At 44.0% G+C, this 18,498-nt stretch overlaps 4 protein-coding genes and 1 long non-coding RNA gene across 7 annotated transcripts; 2 read left to right on the top strand and 3 right to left on the bottom strand.

Moving 5' to 3' along the window:
- Positions 1 to 15: 15 nt before the first annotated feature.
- On the top strand, positions 16 to 6,918 carry tmtc1 (transmembrane O-mannosyltransferase targeting cadherins 1). 2 transcript variants are annotated; one of them, XM_052055837.1, is made up of 19 exons: positions 16 to 710; positions 972 to 1,149; positions 1,335 to 1,408; positions 1,743 to 1,919; positions 2,191 to 2,272; positions 2,398 to 2,501; positions 2,630 to 2,819; positions 2,990 to 3,111; positions 3,232 to 3,399; positions 3,524 to 3,637; positions 3,833 to 3,976; positions 4,133 to 4,241; positions 4,385 to 4,487; positions 4,566 to 4,701; positions 4,960 to 5,104; positions 5,315 to 5,452; positions 5,916 to 6,038; positions 6,118 to 6,195; positions 6,399 to 6,918. In XM_052055837.1, the coding sequence occupies exons 1-19, from the start codon at positions 400 to 402 to the stop codon at positions 6,522 to 6,524; spliced, it is 2,622 nt and encodes an 873-aa protein (XP_051911797.1). In that variant the 5' UTR covers positions 16 to 399; the 3' UTR covers positions 6,525 to 6,918. The 2 variants fall into 2 exon arrangements, with proteins under 2 accessions (XP_051911797.1, XP_051911796.1); XM_052055836.1 differs by having other exon boundaries at positions 2,990 to 3,399.
- A 370-nt stretch (positions 6,919 to 7,288) lies between these two features.
- On the top strand, positions 7,289 to 13,390 carry cog5 (component of oligomeric golgi complex 5). 2 transcript variants are annotated; one of them, XM_052055790.1, is made up of 22 exons: positions 7,289 to 7,370; positions 7,469 to 7,608; positions 7,814 to 7,871; positions 8,141 to 8,195; positions 8,413 to 8,482; positions 8,634 to 8,754; positions 9,194 to 9,324; positions 9,414 to 9,573; positions 9,683 to 9,795; positions 9,898 to 9,975; positions 10,046 to 10,127; positions 10,257 to 10,452; positions 10,534 to 10,695; positions 10,828 to 10,927; positions 11,022 to 11,132; positions 11,206 to 11,268; positions 11,437 to 11,540; positions 11,619 to 11,856; positions 11,937 to 12,013; positions 12,780 to 12,906; positions 13,020 to 13,099; positions 13,158 to 13,390. In XM_052055790.1, the coding sequence occupies exons 1-22, from the start codon at positions 7,316 to 7,318 to the stop codon at positions 13,273 to 13,275; spliced, it is 2,439 nt and encodes an 812-aa protein (XP_051911750.1). In that variant the 5' UTR covers positions 7,289 to 7,315; the 3' UTR covers positions 13,276 to 13,390. The 2 variants fall into 2 exon arrangements, with proteins under 2 accessions (XP_051911750.1, XP_051911749.1); XM_052055789.1 differs by lacking the exons at positions 7,289 to 7,370; positions 7,469 to 7,608 and having other exon boundaries at positions 7,734 to 7,871; positions 10,534 to 10,699; positions 10,832 to 10,927.
- Positions 10,582 to 12,559, bottom strand: LOC127593988 (uncharacterized). The gene is made up of 3 exons (XR_007960562.1): positions 12,432 to 12,559; positions 12,159 to 12,243; positions 10,582 to 10,719 (listed from the first exon to the last, which is right to left on the bottom strand). It is a non-coding gene; the product is annotated as an uncharacterized LOC127593988 (long non-coding RNA).
- A 128-nt stretch (positions 13,391 to 13,518) lies between the features above and the next one.
- Positions 13,519 to 14,990, bottom strand: ndufa5 (NADH:ubiquinone oxidoreductase subunit A5). The gene is made up of 5 exons (XM_052055800.1): positions 14,942 to 14,990; positions 14,275 to 14,319; positions 14,048 to 14,164; positions 13,798 to 13,863; positions 13,519 to 13,653 (listed from the first exon to the last, which is right to left on the bottom strand). The coding sequence occupies exons 1-5, from the start codon at positions 14,960 to 14,962 to the stop codon at positions 13,552 to 13,554; spliced, it is 351 nt and encodes a 116-aa protein (XP_051911760.1). The 5' UTR covers positions 14,963 to 14,990; the 3' UTR covers positions 13,519 to 13,551.
- A 194-nt stretch (positions 14,991 to 15,184) lies between these two features.
- Positions 15,185 to 18,433, bottom strand: aebp2 (AE binding protein 2). Its single transcript, XM_052055792.1, has 8 exons — positions 17,800 to 18,433; positions 17,033 to 17,264; positions 16,683 to 16,790; positions 16,409 to 16,595; positions 16,144 to 16,268; positions 15,979 to 16,046; positions 15,767 to 15,880; positions 15,185 to 15,664 (listed from the first exon to the last, which is right to left on the bottom strand). Exons 1-8 carry the CDS (start codon positions 18,273 to 18,275, stop codon positions 15,652 to 15,654), a joined length of 1,323 nt encoding a protein of 440 aa, XP_051911752.1. The 5' UTR covers positions 18,276 to 18,433; the 3' UTR covers positions 15,185 to 15,651.
- Between the last annotated feature and the right edge of the window lie 65 nt (positions 18,434 to 18,498).

The raw sequence follows: 18,498 nt of genomic DNA, 5'->3' as shown, positions 1-18,498 counted from the left end.
TTTTGCGCATGCGTCTACCGGATGGTCTTTCGTGTTGATGTGCCCTTCTTGAACATGGACCAACCTCGTGCATTGAACGACTTTGTAAATCTTTCTCACCTGAATCACACAACCAAGTTTTCGTTGTCGCATCGCCCTTACTGTGGCTTATTAAGTTCATTTATTACACATATTTCAGCCACATAGTCGACACTTTTCCGTACCGACGCTTTTCAGCATCGTGTCCTGAACAGTTTCGCTCTTCTCCAATTTTACGTGAAGGCACCACAATACAACGAACCGTGCGCTTCAAATTCTCATAGCTCACGGACACTCCTTGCTGAGCGGAATGGACGAATCTTTTAGTGTCCACACATTGATTTGCAGCCCACACGGGCCTTTGGAGAAACCAGGGCTGACATGACATCCCCGGAAAGAGAGCGAAATCTCCCCCAGCATCCACCGAACTCCGTCCGGCAACCGACGGGCTGGACTGCGAGTCGCTGGGCTGCGAGTCGCTGCGCAGCCTTAGTCACACTGTGTGTGTTATGTTACAGCAACTCTATCCATGGGGAGTTGGTGCACGACGACGTTTGGGCGATTGTCAACAACCCAGACGTTCGACCGAACTCCAGTCTGCGGAACATCTTCACGAACGATTTTTGGGGCAAGAGGATGTCGGACAATTCGAGCCACAAGTCCTACAGGCCGTTTTGCATTCTCACCTTTAAGTATGTTCACCGTACCCGTTTAACGCCGACATTAAATTTCATTTGGTGCCGTTTGAGAATGTAGTATTAGTTCGCAGTACGGCCGCAATTTCGTGAAACTGCGCTCAGTGTGACGTCATGCAGCACCGATGCCGTAATCTCTTCCCACGTCACAACCACTCTGCGTTATCTTCATTTTAGCATATAGCATAGACTCGTCTGGTCGTAAAAGGAGCTAAAATGACATTTTACTGTGTAATTCCGTTTTTCTGTCTCCATCAGGTTGAATATCCTTCTGGGCGGCATGACACCACTGTACTTCCACATGGTCAATGTGTGTCTGCACTGTGCTGTAACCTGCCTGCTGATGCACACGTGTGAACGGTGTGTGTTTGAAGAGTCCCACCTGGCCTTCGCCACATCCGTCCTGTTTGCAGTGCACCCTGTCCACACCGAGGCTGTGAGTTCATGACACGGATCGATTGCAATTACCTATCAAATGACAAGGAAAGTTGTTGGAAAAAAAAAACAAACAAGTCTGGACAGTGACAAGAATGACCACACATAATTTTTTGAACAAACTTAATTCATTATTCATTTGCTCAAAGCTATGATAAATTGAGAGAAAAAAGTCTTGTTTTGCAGGTATCTGGAATAGTGGGAAGGGCCGATCTCTTGGCTTGTCTGCTGTTCTTGCTCACATTTCTTTCCTATATAAGGTAAAGTGAATTCACACCACCCTGGAGCTTTTCACCCACCTCCAAAAATTAAAATAAAGTACAGCATGGTCAATACAGATTATGTTTTATCAGACAGATTTAATGTATTTAGGACCTGAAAAAGGCCAAAATGCCATAGAAAAGAACATTCGGCATCGGCAAGGACGCATCACAGAGTTGAAAACAGCGAGGAGTTGTTGGGAATTAGTTTTTGAATGCATGTCTACTTCCTGTCCTGTATCGAAATGCTGTTGAGCAAGACGCCGAACCCACAGCTTTAGGTCAAAAGATGTGGCAAACTTAGAACGAAACAAACAAATTCTCCTCCTCTCAGGAGTGTCGGTGTGAACACAGCTGAGGACTCGACACCCTCAACGGTGTCGGCAGGGTCTCTGCTCATCAGTTTGCTGCTGGGCACTTGTGCCATGCTGGTGAAGGAGACGGGCATCACCGTGTTCGTGGTTTGCATCTTTTACGATGCCCTCGTCCTCTGCGGCAAGCCCCTCTTCGGGTAAGCACAAAGCATTTTGCTTTGCCGTCTAGTGAAAGTTTAAGTAAGTCGCTTGGCTGTTTTTTGGGGCGGGTTGTATGCATCTCTCAAAATGCGCAAGTGTCACATGCGTTACCGCAGTTGACTGACCCCATTGTTAACATACTCGAGTGAAAAAGTGATCCACCGAGCTTGTTTTAAACGCCAAATAGCAGGAGAATAAATAACACATCTTGATGTAATAAATGACTTGGGGAAAGGAATTTTATCTGTCATCAAACATGTTCCTTAGTCATCTTTCGGGATCTGGCGTTAGACATCTTCTCCAGATCTGGAAACCCTTCATCAAACGGGCCTGTGTTGTCTCGAGCTATGTGAGTATTTTATTTTTGGTTTTCGTTTTTTTGATATGATGACTGTTTAGGACACATTTCATCTCATATCCCATGAAATGAAACTTGAAAGCAATATTGTGTGATATTTTTTTGCTCTTTTTCAGGTATTGGCCATTATATCAGTCAGACTTTGGTTAATGGGAGGTTCTATGCCTCTTTTCTCTGAACAAGACAATCCCGCATCCTTTGCGCCTTACTTGCTTACCAGGTCAGCGGTGCACGGACTTCAGATCGGAGCAACTATGCCCCAGCCAAATCGCAAGAAAATTAATAAATGGCGATTATAATTTTGTTTTTTATATCTCTCTGCCTGCTACCATTCATTTCCATGTCTAGAATTTTGACCTACTCTTACCTGCTCTACTTCAACGCCTGGCTGCTGCTGGCCCCCGCCGTGCTGTGCTACGACTGGCAAGTGGGTAGCATCCCTCTCGTCGAGTCGCTGAGTGACATTCGCAACGTGGCCACCGCGCTTCTCGCCGTGGTGATGGTCGCCCTCTGTCTGCATTGTATACATTCACTGAAGGTCAATACACATTTTTAACAATTTTTTATTTTACTGTCATTCTCACTCACGTGCTAGGATTAGCCAGAGTCCGTTTCCGCCGCAACATTTTCTTAATCGTCTGTATTTATTTCAGGTTTATTCGGTGTAAGTGGGCGATAGATTTTTCTTTCTTTGCCTTTTTATTCCAGAGGCAAAAGCGTAAGGAGGTGTTGATGGGACTACTGTTTCTGGTGTTTCCTTTCATTCCCGCGAGTAACCTTTTTTTCAGGGTGGGATTTGTTGTGGCCGAAAGGATTCTTTACATGCCAAGGCGAGTATCTCTGGGCTATTCGTATTCAAGTCTAAAACTAACCCTCTTGAGAAGTAGCTTTGCATTTTTTCGGCTCTTCCCCCCTGGGCTTAATTTCGTCTTCCAACTCTATTCTTGCAGCATGGGTTACTGTATCCTGGTGGTTCACGGCCTCAGTCGTCTCCTTTCATTGGTGGGCCGTTTTGGTACCACAGTCCTTAGTGCCTCCATGCTTTTGCTGCTACTGCTGTTCTCCTGGAAAACGGTGCAGCAGAACAAAGTCTGGCTTTCCAGGGAGGCCCTCTTCAGGTGAAAGTCTGTATTGAGCGAGTGATAGTAAATGATTTGAAGAATCGAGGTTCACGGAACACTTTAAATTGTGGCTAGGTGTGATTGTGAATGATTGTTCGTCTCCTCTTGGCTCTTGTTTCAGTTCTGGTATCTGGACGCTGCCTCACAATGCCAAAGTCCACTACAATTACGCCAACTTCCTAAAGGACAGCGCTCGCCACCAAGAAGCCATTTACCATTACAGCATTGCCCTCAGGTCTGATTCTAACCGTTGCAAAAAAAAAAATGTGCGCACATTTATGCCACATCGATTTTAACGGAATTGCATTGACGCATTTATCAAAGAGAAGCAGAACACCTTTTGGGGAAAACCACAAATCTGTTATTTGAATGTTAATCATAAAAACATCCATCCATGCCATGCTTCACAAAACACGTTTGAATTTTCCAGGTTGTACCCCCGCCACGCCAGTGCGATGAACAATCTCGGCACTCTGACGCAGCATCCGGAGGAGGCCGAGCGCTACTATAGGAGAGCACTGGACATCAATCCTCAACATAATCGCGCGCTCTTCAACCTGGGAAATCTCCTCAAGTCAGTCACACACGAAAAGCACGCGCGCAAAGCACGTTCAATGCGAACTTACCCATTGAGTTGCATGGCCGTCAGTTTGCTATTTCATCCTGTCCTGCCCCTGGAATTTGGCCCAAGATTATGAATAGAGTTGTGACGAAGATGTTCTTAACCTAGGTCACAAGGCAAGGAGAGAGAGGCAGAGGTATTGCTGAAGGACTCCGTTAGCTATGGTCCATATTTCGCCGATGCTTATTCCAGTCTAGCATCACTCTATGCCGACCAGGTAAATTTTACTTTGTTAAAAAAAAAAATTGTGCGAGTACTGAGCGAGACAAGAGTCAAATATTTGTCTCTTCCCAAACATTGGAGTCATTATTTTTGACAGCATAAAACGATTCACTTGTCTCTCTCCATATTGTTTTGCAGAAACGCTATACCGAAGCCCATGAAATGTATTTAAAAGGTATCGAGAATTGTCCTGACAGCTCAGACCTGCATAATAACTATGGGGTGTTTCTGGTGGACACTGGTAAGGTAACCATGATTGTTCTGTACATTCCTGCAACATTCCCCGTTTGCATAACTCCTGAGCCTTCCTCTTCCACAGGAAAGGAGGAGCTGGCAGCTGTTCACTATCAGCAGGCAATTCAACTCAAACCAGCTCACTACGTGGCCATGGTGAACCTGGGCCGCCTTCTCCGCTCCTCCAATTTGAATCAAGAGGCAGAGTCCTGGTATAAAAGGTAGCTGCATGGATTTTTTTTTTTGTTTGTGTCCCCCCCCCCCCCTACCCACCCACCTCGGATTGATGATGCAAGAGAAAAATGAATCCGGAACTGCTATTCTTAGAGCCCTGATAAAAATCATCCTGTTCTCAGTGCACACCAGATTGTTTCAAATGCAAGCACCAGTGAAGAAGTACGTGCGGAATACAGACATGGAGTAAGGAGCTGGATTATGCAACTGAAGAGTAACCACGATGCTTTTACCTTTGCTTGCAGAGCACTTCAGGTGACAAGGAAGGTGGAGATCCTCGCGCCACTGGGGGCGCTGTACTACAACACTGGCCGCTACGATGAAGCCCTGCAAGTTTACAGAGAGGCCGTTAGTCTACAGCCAGAGAACACGGACATTTGGCTGGCACTGGTCAGCATACACCATAAGCACGGCGCTCGGAATGATTTTCCACACACGTTAAGATAAGATCAGTCCCACAAATGGGAGGAGGAGCAGGGCAAGGTGTTGAAGAAGCAACGTTAGCTGTTAGCATATGCGATAAATGCTTCTTTTTGTCATTTCTACAAATATATTTATATGTGACATATTGGCATCGTGCTTTTATATGTTTCCAATCAGGCTCAGGTGTTAACCATGGCTGGCCAGACAAAAGATGCGGAGATAATGACCCGGGGCATCATTTCCAGAGGGAGCAGATGCATTGAATGTTACCGCCTCCTGTCTTCCATCTACAGCAAGCATGGCAACCACACAGAGGTGTGTACTGTAAAATGTTACAATTATTCAGCTCTCGCTTGAAGATGGGTTCCATTCAAGTAGTTACCATGGAAACTAAGCCTGAACACATGTCTTTCCGAACGTCATAAATAGTACGGGAAAGAGAGTCGTTTTTAACCTGGATTTAAAATCATTGACTCTTTATTGGTATGTTTCGAATCTTTCTCCTTTAATACGATTCACTGTAATCATAAAAATAAAAATAAAAATGCTGTTGATTTTTGTATTACATAAGCAGGCGTAGTATTCACTGGAAATTACCGTATATAGTTTACAGCAGTGATCCCCAACCACGGGTCTCTGGACCGGTACCGGGCCTTGGCTCGTTTGGGACCGGGCCGCACAGAGACAGACCTGTACGGCGAAACCCGCAGCCGATGGTGCAAGCCGTGACTTCCGAAGATATACCCGGTTGTCTATTTTGACATTGTGTTTGTGTCAGGCTCTGGAAGCTCTGAACAGTGCCCTACAGCAGAATCCCAGTGATCTCACAGTGAGAGCAGAGTTGTATTTCTCCAAAGGAAACCAGCTACGAGAGATGAACCAGTTGGACCTAGCTTTTGAGGTACCGTTTGATCTTGTCTTGCCGTTTTGTCAATGTGTCATGTTATTTACCACCATGTTTACTTACTTCCCCTCACTAGAGCTATAAATTGGCCGTGGAACTCAAACCTGATCAGTCACAAGCCTGGATGAACATGGGAGGGATTCAACATATTAAGGTATGAAAAGACAGTAATCAAGTTAATATCCTGTGTAACAATAATAACCAATAGCTGATTGGAAATTGCAGATACACATCAGCTGCCTTACTGCATCCCACAAGACATTTGGCACGACTCAGTCTTGTGACTGCTTCCAAGGCAGCCCCTAAGATCATTCAGAAGCCGCAAGATTGCATGCATGTCCGTTTGTGTTCCCGCAGGGAGACTATGCAGCAGCTCGGATGTACTACCAGAGAGCATTGAGTCTCAACCCTGCTTCCAAACTTCTGAAAGAAAATCTGGAGAAGCTGGATCGGCTCGAGAGGAGGAAGACGGGAGCGCCGTAGTCGCCCCGCTAGACATTGTTTTGTCCTGGCGACTTTACAGATGACCTTCGCTATATTGAACCGTTTAGCTGTGCACAGGTTTGGAGACGGTGTGCAACGGGAGAAAGTATTTCTTGGACTCGAGACTGGTTGAGCCACAACTTGGAAGCATTTTAAGTGTTTAAATCAAGCAATTACAGTGTTTACTATGATTTTATTTTTTTGTGAGAATGAGCGGATATTCCAAATTGTTTGTCAGTTATGCTCAACATACCATGACATACCCTGTTTTTATTACTTTCCAAATGTTTTACAAGACCCTTCTTGCTCTGTCTGATTTAAATATTGAAATTCTGTCATATTTTTAAAATTGCAAATCTATATCATGTCCACATTATGTTATAAAGTACTTTGACGTGTTTTGTTTTCTTACATATATTAGTGTTTACAGTTCATGTACTGTGTTGCACCATTACTGTGACACTAAATAAAATATTTTTGGAAGTGAACATTTACAGACGGGCTTTTTTGTAAGGGGGATGTTTACCAAATATTTGTGAGTGCTTTGATAAGCCAACGAGACTTGCATTTTGTAAAAGGCCACTTAATGGAATTCAGACATTTTATGTGTACTGTATTGAATTCTGTTAATAGCCATGTGTTAATGGTTTGCCACATCAAACATGGCAGACGCGCTGACGTGTCGCGGCAACGGGCGAAACCCTTGCGAGGCGTACTCTTTTATATGGCTTCTACGATGAAGAAAATAACCCGTAGAAGAAGAATTCTTTTCGTCGTTTACGGAAGTCAACATGGATAACTTGCTTCACGGCAGAGATGCATCAATGAATTCGTCATTAAAGGACGGTAAATTGACCCATCGAACAACTGTTATTGAAATATTTCATCGTTTTAGAATATTTGGCGATCGTTGTGCAAAATCAGTCACGTTTCTGTATTTGTAGAGTTCTACGCGGATTTCCTGGCTGCGGATTTCGATGTCAAGATTTACACAGCCCAAGCCATCCACCACGCTGTCATTGCTGAACAGCTGGCCAAGCTCGCACAAGGAATCAGTCAACTTGACAAAGAGCTGCACAGCCAGGCAGGAACGCTGCACAACACTCGAGTCATCTAAATCTGGCTAGTTTTTAAGGACAAATGACGTTTGCAGCCCATTTCAATAGGTCCAAAATGCATGATCAGATTAGAGATGGCATCAACACAATCTGAATGGACTCCTATAAACTGTACTGTTTTATAGTATAAAAATGTATGTAATTGTTTTTTTTTTCCTCCTTGCCATTCAGGTAGTAGCCAGACATGAGGACTTACTAGCTCAGGCAACTGGAATCGAGTCTCTGGAAGGTACACTTTTCTATTATGCAATTTACCATAAAAATGGAGTGGTCCCTGTTTATTGTTGCAATAATTGAGGCCGAAGGTAAGCATGAAACGAGACAAAAAGCAAGGTAATATTTTTAAATTCAACGTAAATGTCTATAGATGGGCTAAATGAGTAACACTATACGAAGTGAAATTTGAGGAAGCAAAAACAACCCTCATTGTCAATTTTTTTTTTTTGCAAATGTCAGTTTGTGCAGTTTTACTGCAAGGACGTACATCTTTGTGTTCAGGGGTCCTCCAGATGATGCAGACGAGGATCAGTGCACTGCAGGCAGCTGTTGACAGGTTAACATCCCATGTCTGTGTTTTCATACTTTTATTTTTTTTCACCCCCAGTCTGCTGCTTTGATCATTGGATGCTTTTAATTTTTACCTGCAAAAAATAAAAAAAGAGACATGTGAAAACACACATTGTGTCCCGAGTTTAGAATTTAGCGGTTGTTGGCTTAAGATTTCAAAGGTAGACATTGGCACAGTATTCATCATGATGATGTATTTTCAGGATAAGAAGCAAAATAGTTGACCCTTACAACAAGATCGTGGCCAGGATCACTCAGCTGAGTAGATTACAGGTAAGACCACTATTTTTCTTTCAAGATACAATGCGTGGTAACATTTTCACATAGTTATTCTATTAAAACATGAATCCATTTGGCATTGGGAGCGTCAGGAGTGATACCGAAAGCACAGTAGTACCTGCCTCTTCTGTCCCTTCCGTCCCAGGTGGCTTGTGACCTTCTGCGGAGAATTATTCGGATCTTGCACCTAAGCAAGAGGCTTCAGGTTCAGCTTCAGGGTGGCAGTCGGGAGATCACAAAGGCTGCTCACAGTCTCAACGAACTAGGTCAGGACGTACGGTCAATTGTTTTGCACGTCAAGCCTCCGAATTCTGTTGCAGGAAACTGTCTGGTTGGACTGCAGCTGTCTCATAACCCGTTTAGAGAGTCCAGTGAGCAAAGCTTTGTCGTTACCTGCTGGACACACAAACACAAATAAGTCAGGTTTATTCACAATGATAAAAAGGTGCAGAATGAATTTACGTTCATCTGCCGTCAGCGACACAGAGTATCTGAATGTATTTGCAGAGGTGTAGTAGAACACTTTATAGCATCTCATGTAAGCATTGACAGAATGAACAAAAAAGGTCTCGGGGTTGATCCCTGGGCAACCCTGCAGCCCATATTCATTTGGTCTGAGATGCAGTTACCAATTCAGTTTAGAGCGGCACAAGGAATGAATGACCTCACGGTGTCATTCTTTTCTTTTCGCCGCAAATCCGCCAGATTATCTGTCACAAGGAGTCGATTTGAGTGGCATCGAGGTCATTGAGAATGACCTCGTATTGATCAGTAGAGCGAGGCTGGAGGTGGAGAACCAGGCTAAGCGATTATTGGAGCAAGGAACAGAGATTCAGGTAATGAAACCACACACACACACACACACAAAAAAAAAATTGAAACTTCAGTTGCTGCCTGTTTATTTTTCACTCTCTGTGTCTGTCAGAATCCTACGCAGGTTGCCACAGCTTTGCAGGTCTTCTACAACCTCGGTTGTCTAAAGGAGACCATCAGCTCTGTTGTGGGGGCTTACCAGACAAGCATACATGACAGCATCATTGGGGCCTTGGATATTAAGGGCCTGACGCAGCCATCCAATCCCAGAGGTAAACCTGTAACAATTAGTTTCTCTTGTTTAAAAAAAAATGGCCGAAAGTGTAAACGAAAAGGTGTCTCCTAACATAAATTTAAAGTGTACCCCATTTCTTACCTCAGGTGCCCCCGGAAGAGCCGTTCTCCCAACTCCAGGCAGCACAGCAGCTTTCCGTGCGGCTCTTTGGACAAATCTGGAGAAACTAATGGACCAGATTTGTGCTGCATGCAAACAAGTAAGGAACTGAAGGAATAGGCGTGGGGGCCTGGGGGGAGGGAGAAAGAATAAGATGCAGATTTTTTTTCATCATTTTTTTCCCCCCTGCAAACTTTCTTAGGTGCAGCATCTCCAGAAGGTCCTGATGAAGAAAAGAGATCCCGTCAGTCATAAGTGTTTCATTGACGAGATTATTAAGGTGAGTCACCATCAGGGTTGGAATATTTGCACGTTTTTCCATGATGGTTAATTTTTATTTTCAATGACAGGACGGTGAGCCTGACATACTTTACACCTTTTGGACGGATGTCACGAACAAATTAAGAGAAGAATTTCACAAAGCAACTCAAGGTATTTTGTTTTTGCCTGTAATATATACAGTAAGATCTGATAAATCATCAGGGGGGGGGGGGGGGGGGGAGTAATTCATTGACGGGTGTAGTGGAACAGACGATGCTCATTTTATTTTTCGGAAATCAGCCTCATCTTTCCTGAAGCAAGCGTTTGAAGGGGAGTACCCTAAACTGCTGCGACTTTACAACGAGCTGTGGCGCCGGCTCCAGCAGTACAGCGCCAGCCTGCACGGCTCACTCCTCAACAGCGGCGGCATTGATGCCACTCTGGAGCCAGAAACCGAAAGCCTCGACTTGTTCTCTCAAAACAAACAGGACTACAAGTAAGCATTTAACCCGAAAGAGGCTTTCAGACAGCCGATATGAAAAACCTTCCATTCACTATTCATTTGCCGTGCACGCAGTCCGGAGAGGGCCCTGAAGGATTCTCTTCAAGCGTATGAAGCGGCTTACCTGTCCAAGTCTCTCTCTCGCCTCTTTGACCCCATCAACCTGGTGTTCCCGATGGGCGGGCGCAACCCGCCCTCCAACGATGAGTTGGAGAGCATCATCAAGACCATCAGCAGGCCAGTACTTGACATGCAAATTTCCTTTTCGAGACGGCATTTCCTGAAATCAAGGCCACCGGGCAAGATGGCGCCCGCGTTACATTTTGGAGATCGTTGAAATAATATTCCATGATTTTGTGTTGTTTGCAGTGAGCTGAATGTAGCATCTATGGATTCAGACCTTGCGCTTGCTGTTGCCAAGAATGCTGCCAAGACCGTGCAACTCTTTTGTGTCAAGTCTGAACAGTTGGTACGTTTGCAGTACATGTATATCTTTTTTTACTATAAGACGCAGTTAAATTGTGTAGTGCAGTTTTAGAGCTAATTTCCTTTTTATTCTATAGTTGTGTACTCAGAGTGATGCCAGTCAGGTGATTGGTCCATTATCTGAAGGCCAGAGGAGAAACACTGCAGTCGTCAACTCACTTTACTGTCTGCAGCAGGCTGTTGCCAAGGTAAGATGAGGATTTTGAAATTCCTGCACTATGAGCTGGTACGCAAGTGACCGGTTATATTTTCTATTTTCAGTTTACTTCTGGTTTGGGGTCAAGTCTGGCAGCTCCGGCAGAGGTCCTCTCTTCTTCTTTGGAGGTGAGCAACTTCATAACGCTTGTAGTTTCACCGTGCTACTTTTTCTTGGTTAGACTTTAGCACAACAGAAGACAAGAGATCACTGACAATGCTCAAGTCACACCTGACGACAGAACGTCAACCATTGTTCTGACATTGTCGGTACCATTGACGGGTTTTTTTTTTTAGGAAGTGCAGGTGCTGATGACCAGCGCAGTGCAGCCTCTCTTACAGTCAGTCAGTGATTCTATCGAGGCCATCATCATCACACTACACCAGGAGGACTTCTCAGGGTCAGTTCTTTCAATACTAAAGTATTTATATACGTAAGAGTATTTATGTGCATTATTAATTGTCCTTCTGTGTTGCAGCAAGCCATCCAGCCCTGATAAGGCCGATGTTGTCTGCTCCCTTTACATGAAGGAGTTGCAGGGCTTCATCTCCAGAGTCATGACCGACTACTTCAGACACTTTGAGTGTACAGACTTCATCTACGAAAGCACCGAGTCAATTGCTCAGAGAGCCATTGAGCTGTTCGTACGGCATGCCAGCTTGTTGCGTCCACTGGGCGAAGGGGGAAAGATGCGTCTGGCCGCTGACTTTGCACAAGTTAGGGCTTAAAAATAAGGTTTTCAATTGACCGTTTTCATCCACATCATTTTGAATATTTGTACTTGTCTTTTTCTAAGATGGAGATGGCGGTGGCTCCGCTATGTAGGAGAGTGTCTGATTTGGGCAAACCTTACAGAGTGCTTCGTTCCTTTAGGTAGGTTGGCTCTTTGAAACTTTTAATTGGACAAACCAAAACTCTACTATTGGGATTGAGGCAAATGTGACAGAAGAAAGAATATCCTCAATATGGCCAATCGATCATGTTAAAGAATTCAAAGAGCGGCAAGATGGCAGGTGACATAATTAAACAACTTACCTTTAAATGGAAGACCTCCTTGAGCCAAAACGTACTCAACGAGGATGGGGGTTCCTCCAACGTGGATACTAACGTGGTTGTCGGATAAACAAACAATATAAAGCACATTAAGTGAGGTAAACGAGAATGACAATATTCGCTGTGCCAATTTTGCGCCAGCTAATGCTAATTATAGCGCACGTCCATCGGTAGTCGTGGTGGGAATTAAACTTAACCAATGAATGAGCACGACACGTTAAATGGCAATGCCACTCACCTCTTGTGAACGCACAACAGCTCAACAAGAACCCAACACAACAAAACAAACAACAAAAAACACATTTGACGGGTCGTAAATCATTACACCGCGTCCCTTTCAAATTACTGTACTTCACCACCTGCGCGGGTCCAGAATGACGCGCAATTACATACTTCTTCACGCATTTACGTTTATGTGGAAAATAGATACAATAGCTTTTATGGCGCCCTCGTGTGGCCAATATTGGTGGTTTGCTGCTGCCAACAACGGCAAAAAAAGGTCGCGGCAAAGCATGACAATACTTAAAAAAGAACCATTGCAAGTGCTGTCTTAACTGAGGAATTGGACATCACGGCTATCTTTCAGGCCGCTGCTGTTTCAAACAAGTAACCTGATAGTCAAGAGTCCGGCTGTGGGGGACTTGATTCCTTACAGCACTGTGCTTCACTTCCTCTTCGCCAGAGCCCCGTCTGAGCTTAAGTCACCTTACCAGGCATGTAGAAATAACACACGTTCATTTTTGAGAAATACACACACAAAAAAAGAGTGGAGTTGATGTACATGTACAATTTGCTTCAGTACATAATTGAAGTTTGCCGCTCACAGAGAGCCGAGTGGTCGGTCACCCGTTACTCCCAGTGGATGGATGACCATCCATCAGAGAGAGACCGTCTCACCCTCATCAGGTAAGCGCATCAATAAGAACAGACGTGGATGTTTTTTAATTTTTGTGCTCTTCATTAGGGGCTCTTTGGAGGCGTATGTGCAGTCTGTAAGGGCTCGCCAGGGGAAGGAGTTTGCACCAATCTATCCCATAATGCTCCAGCTCTTGCAGAGAGCCACTTCGTCGGAAGGGAAATGACAACAGAGTGGTTAGGATGGTTCTGATCTCCTGTATTGTAGCTCAACTTCTGATTTTCCAGTTGACACTGATGAAAAATAAAACTTTGGCTGAAATGTAATAGCAACAAATTAAAGGTGACTTTTTTTTGTTTTGTTATCTATCAAAGGTCCAGGGCCAGCTTAAGCAATGCCCAAGTCATATAACTACAAACGACACAAAAGTGTAAAAAAATTACGTCTTTGAAAGGATTCGTTTTATTCATAATAGCGTTAGTATTATAATTCACAAGTGTTTTCAGATGGGCCATTTCCACTGGTTGGGAGGCGGTTCTTCAATCAGAGGCTCCCACGGTTTCCACTCGGCCATCTTTCTGGACAGAGCCAGCTCACACTCTGCCTGCAGACATGAAAAGAGCATCAACATGCCATGCTTGAGTTTATTTCTATAAATCACTTCAAATGGAACCAAAATAGACTCTGTAAGAACTCGTGTTCTTGAGTCAAAACAGTCAAAATCGTATCCCAGCACTGTTAATGTTACCTGGAAAATGACCTCTTCAATTTGTCCGCAGTTGATCTTCTTCTCCAACTTCTCAACATCAGGCTCCTGTGAACCAAACATTTCATTGTATTGCACCGACCATAAAACAATCACATTTTAACATCAGTTATATTCAAATGTTTGAAATGTCATTTTCAAAGCGTCGATATGGACAGTCTCAAACTTTAGCAGTGCAAACCAAATGCCTTTTTTTTAAAAAATATATACTGTATATCAAGATGGTACTCACAGTTTTGACATGGCTAAACCGCTCATTGACCAGTTGTTCAGTATACTTCCTGTAGGCAGCGTCTTGTGGCATGCTCTGCACAGATGCCAGGATTTTGGAGTAGAGAATCCTCAGTCGCTGTAGGATTTTCATTAGTGTTTTTCAATTTCGTTTAGACTTGCTTTTTAAATTCATTTGCTGATGTGATGTATACTGGCACGACTTTCGACTGGATGTCGCCTTCTTACCTCATGTGGATTTTGGGACACCGCCAGGCCAACCAGGCCAGTTGTCTACAAGAGAGCAATGGGGGAACTTTTAAATTACAGAATGGTTTGAATTACAGGAATATAGACATTTCATTCACGAGTAAAAAAATACAAATAAAAACAGTGGATATTAAGTGTTGAAATAACATTGGGTGAGACAAACTATAAAAGTACTATGAAAACAATCAACTTCTACACCCACACCGAAAAAAAGTGGATTACGGTTTACACATATTTTACATGAACGCAAAAATCGTGCATTACTGTTTGGTACCCGTAAAAAATACATGTCGGCACAAATAAGACGGCCATGAAAAAATGCAATTATTTCTAGACAGTAAAAATGGGTTCGGTTATAATTTTAACCATACTCTTGCTGCGAGATAAGTGTCCCGTGTAACACATATTGTCATGAAGTAAATGTGAATATTAATTGAGAAAATTATAATCCAAATACTCGAGGAGAACGGCTCATGAAGAGGTAAACTCCACGCTAGCTAAAGCTGTCACTTTTACTGTGCTCATAACATCGAATACAAACCACTCTATTGGACAGCAACGATTAAACAAACTATTGAAAACATTATATTCCTTTTTTTAAATTTTGGTTAATGTCAAACACACGAACAATGACCTCCATTTGTACCTTTTTAAGGAGTCCAGCCATCGGACTAACACAGGACAGGACCGTATGATTTGCGGCCACTGGTGATGACGTCACGACGTGTCAGGACCCCACTGATCGAGTGCGTATGTGGCGGCCACCTTGGTGGGGGCACCATTCCCTGTTTGAGTTTATACCACCATCACCACTTTTCAATGTTTTTTTGTTGTTGTTGTGAAAATGTTGGCAACATAATTTGTGTGTGAATAAGACAAAAACAAAGGATGAAGTCTCAATTTGTGAATTTTATATGCCTAAGAAAACACACATCACACAGGAACAATACAGCAGATAGATCAGTTGCTTCGAGGCTCTCATATTAAAAGGTCACATTTTGGATAAGAAAAAGAGAAAAAGGCAGGACAGCACTAATGACAGTTTAAGGCGATTTGTTTCACGGTGCTGACAATACCTGATAATTGCCTCAAAAATGTCAACTATTTTATGATTGTTAGAAAAGGTACATACATCTACGGTCCATAAAAAAAAATGGAGGTAAAAAAATATATTACAAATCTCAAATATTTACAGACTGCTTCTCTCTACAAATGTGTCCAAACTGACTCCTCTGAACCTAGTTACAAAATATCCCTCAATATCTTAGCAGATTAAGGTCCTAAACCACAAAAATAAGTCTCTAAACTCTCTAAAAATCTTTGTACGTAGTTCGACTTCAGGACTAGGAGAAATTCTTAGAAGAACATCCTGTGTGAGAGAGGGAGGGGATTAAAAAAAGAAAAAAGAAAAAAGGAGAGTATTTTAATTCTCCTGGGCTCATTTTCCCCTCACACACACATACGTACGCACCTATAAATGTTGGGATCCAGTAGAACAGCTGTGTCAGTTGGCAGCTTGGACAGATGCACAACTTTGGTCTTCTGGTGCACTCGGTCACTCTCACTCACCCAAACGTCAGGCAGTCTTTAAAAAAAAAAATGTTAACATTGAATGACAATAAACAAAGATGTGCACTGTATCACAATAATGGGAGTGCAACGAACTAGATAAATAAAACCTACATGTCTTCAGGTGTCCAGTGCAAAAGGACTTTCACTTTGCCAGATTCTTCTTTCCTCCTTGCTATTACCTGAAAACACAAAGATACGCTCTACATTTCTGGCACGAGAACACGAGTGCATTTTTTTTGTTTTGTTTATTTTTGCACTGTGTGTGTGTGTGTGTACCGTGCTGTGGAACACAACACTGTGTCCGTTTCCAAGGCTCTCTATGTGTGTGGCCAAGTTGAGGCATATCGCTCGATGGCGGATGGCATCCATGGTCTGAGCGTCAAAAAAATCATGAGGGCGGGCTGAATAAGAAAAGATTTTTTTGTTTTTAATGGAAAAAAAATTAAAAGACAATGATTCTTCTCCTTGTGACGACAGAGATGGAATTAAAGATGAACATGATCATCGATGATTCACCCGTGCATGCGGTATGTGTACGTACGGAGCGAGCGTCGATGCTTGTTCTTGAGCTTCCTCCTCTTGTTGAGGCCGGCCTTTGATGGAGATTCCTCCTTCATTTTGCCTTGATTGGAAACTTTGGACGAACCCTGGGAGCTGAAATGAGTGGGCACGTGCCGCGCCAGCCCACCCTGCGAGGCGAACGTGGCATTGCAGCCGCCGACCACGCACTGCACCCACAGACGAGACACGCGCACGCATTACGAAGCGGCAGACAAAAATGTGCAAGCGATGACGACTTGTGAGCGCCGCGTCACCTTGAAAGGTTTGTCGCCGCTGTGACTCAACATGTGTCTCTGCAGCCAGCTCTGACTGGTGGACGGTGTGTTGTAAACTTTGCAGCCCTTCCACAGACACACAAATACCTGCGGGGGAGCAAAACGAGCACACGCACCAAAAGTGTACATTCCTGAGTCGCATTTAGAAAAAGTGTTTTGATGTTAAACACAATATGATCAAAGATGAGGAATGACTTTCAAGTTGTTCCCATTTGAGAACAACTTTGCAAATTGGAAATAATGTAAAATCAATTCGGAAAACCTTAGGAAACTAAACCGGCCATTTCATGTTCATCTGTCACACTACAAAAATAAAATAAAACACTTACTCCTCCTCTCTGTCCATCCACGTGTGTGGCTCGGATGTGATCGGCCAGATCGGGGCTGGATGAAAAATGTACCTGGCAGTGATCCCAACAGCACGTGTAGCTCAACGACTTGCCGTTCACCGGCATTGGGCCGTTGCCCGCAACCATAGTCCCGCCGTGACTGTTAAACATCGCTGGTGTGGAGCGGCCACTTGACGCTATGCTCTCCATGTCCATGAGAGTGCTGCTGATACTAAAACAACAAAGACAAAAAATATTGTTATATGTTTAAATCTTGACTTTTACAATCTTGCATCACACGTAGGGCTGTTTTACTGCCGCTTCTCCTCTCTCGCCCCCTGCTCTCAGATGGCTTCTATGAGGCCTCTCCTTTCACAACAGCACTTAGAAACAGTAATCCATGTATGTTACATCTCGGATGGATTATTATAATGCACTTAAAAACATGGAATGAGCACTTTTTTGTATGTGTTCTGCAAATTATGTTGAGAAGTAAACAATAGCGCCACATCTGGTTGTAACCAAGTAATGCACTCCAGTTTGCTCAGTTGCTTCAAGGCATGAGGCAGGATGGCAGACACACACATTTCATTTGAAACTTGCATCTGGTTTGCGTTGAGTGCGCCGTTATTTGCGCAGGAATGGTTGAGAAAAGTGGCGACTTTTCGGTTGTAACCTTCATGTTTAAGCGAACCTGTTCTCACTAGCAAGATTTTGAGTACCAGTAACCGAGTCGCCATGCTTCTTGAGTTACTACTTTCCCAGACCTGTCCTCTGAATCCATCCGACTGAGCGGCTCGCCGTCGGACGAGGTTACTTCCACGCTGGCCCGTCTTTTCACGCCGTGCTCGTGTTTCTCCGCGGCCTTTGTGGGCTCCGCTGGCAGCGAGGGAGAGCCGTCGCCTCCTTCCCTTTGTTCTGCTTTCAGCACCCGGGAGCCCTCTTGGGCGGACTCGGTGCTACTCGCAAGACTCCCCTGTGCGGGACTCTTGGCCGGCTCGGAGAGTTTGCCGTAGTCTCCCTCGTCTTTTCCAAGCAACGAGTTGTGGTCGTTTTGAGCTCCAGCACCTCGTTCGCCACTCACGTCAATTCCTAGCCCGATGTCGTTCTTGTTATCCGGTTCCTGTTTGGAGTCCGACACGGCCTGTCTCTCGAAGCCGGTACGGACGGTTTCTCCGTTGTTATTGTGCTCCAACGTTGACCGAGAGTCTTGTTCGGCTCCATCGGCTGTGATCTGAGCCATATTTAATCCACACGGTTATTTATTTTAGGTTATTCCCGTTAAAACAAAACAAAACCAAAAAGTTGCTTTCCTGATGCTTCACTTCGCCCTTGTCTGCAATTCAAGCGTTGAACACAGAAGGCGTTTTGGGTGACGTCACGACTGCTCACGGCCAAAGATCGTTTAACACTGCTTTTTAATCACTCGGTAATTTAAAATTATTTCCCTTTGGACTTTCAAAATG

This window comes from Hippocampus zosterae, chromosome 21 (assembly GCF_025434085.1).
Source record: "Hippocampus zosterae strain Florida chromosome 21, ASM2543408v3, whole genome shotgun sequence".
NCBI classification, from domain to species: domain Eukaryota; kingdom Metazoa; phylum Chordata; class Actinopteri; order Syngnathiformes; family Syngnathidae; genus Hippocampus; species Hippocampus zosterae.
Note: the sequence above shows the minus strand (reverse complement) of the source record. Positions and strands in the feature narration are given on the sequence as shown.

Bases quoted from the DNA above. Each gene is read 5' to 3' on its own strand.
- tmtc1 (XM_052055836.1), top strand. From the start codon at position 400: ATGACATCCCCGGAAAGAGAGCGAAATCTCCCCCAGCATCCACCGAAC. The intron at 3,638-3,832 runs GTCTGATTCTAA...TGAATTTTCCAG, and splicing joins CATTACAGCATTGCCCTCAG to GTTGTACCCCCGCCACGCCA. The intron at 5,105-5,314 runs GTCAGCATACAC...GTTTCCAATCAG, and splicing joins CGGACATTTGGCTGGCACTG to GCTCAGGTGTTAACCATGGC.
- cog5 (XM_052055790.1), top strand. From the start codon at position 7,316: ATGGATAACTTGCTTCACGGCAGAGATGCATCAATGAATTCGTCATTA. The intron at 9,574-9,682 runs GTAAACCTGTAA...TTCTTACCTCAG, and splicing joins GCAGCCATCCAATCCCAGAG to GTGCCCCCGGAAGAGCCGTT. The intron at 11,857-11,936 runs GTTAGGGCTTAA...TCTTTTTCTAAG, and splicing joins TGGCCGCTGACTTTGCACAA to ATGGAGATGGCGGTGGCTCC.
- ndufa5 (XM_052055800.1), bottom strand. From the start codon at position 14,962: ATGGCTGGACTCCTTAAAAAG. The intron at 14,320-14,941 runs GTACAAATGGAG...GCTCTCTTGTAG, and splicing joins TGGCTGGACTCCTTAAAAAG to ACAACTGGCCTGGTTGGCCT. The intron at 14,165-14,274 runs GTAAGAAGGCGA...AAAATCCTACAG, and splicing joins TGTCCCAAAATCCACATGAG to CGACTGAGGATTCTCTACTC.
- aebp2 (XM_052055792.1), bottom strand. From the start codon at position 18,275: ATGGCTCAGATCACAGCCGATGGAGCCGAACAAGACTCTCGGTCAACG. The intron at 17,265-17,799 runs GTCTGGGAAAGT...TTGTTGTTTTAG, and splicing joins CGGATGGATTCAGAGGACAG to TATCAGCAGCACTCTCATGG. The intron at 16,269-16,408 runs GTACGTACACAT...TTTCTTATTCAG, and splicing joins CAAGCATCGACGCTCGCTCC to CCCGCCCTCATGATTTTTTT.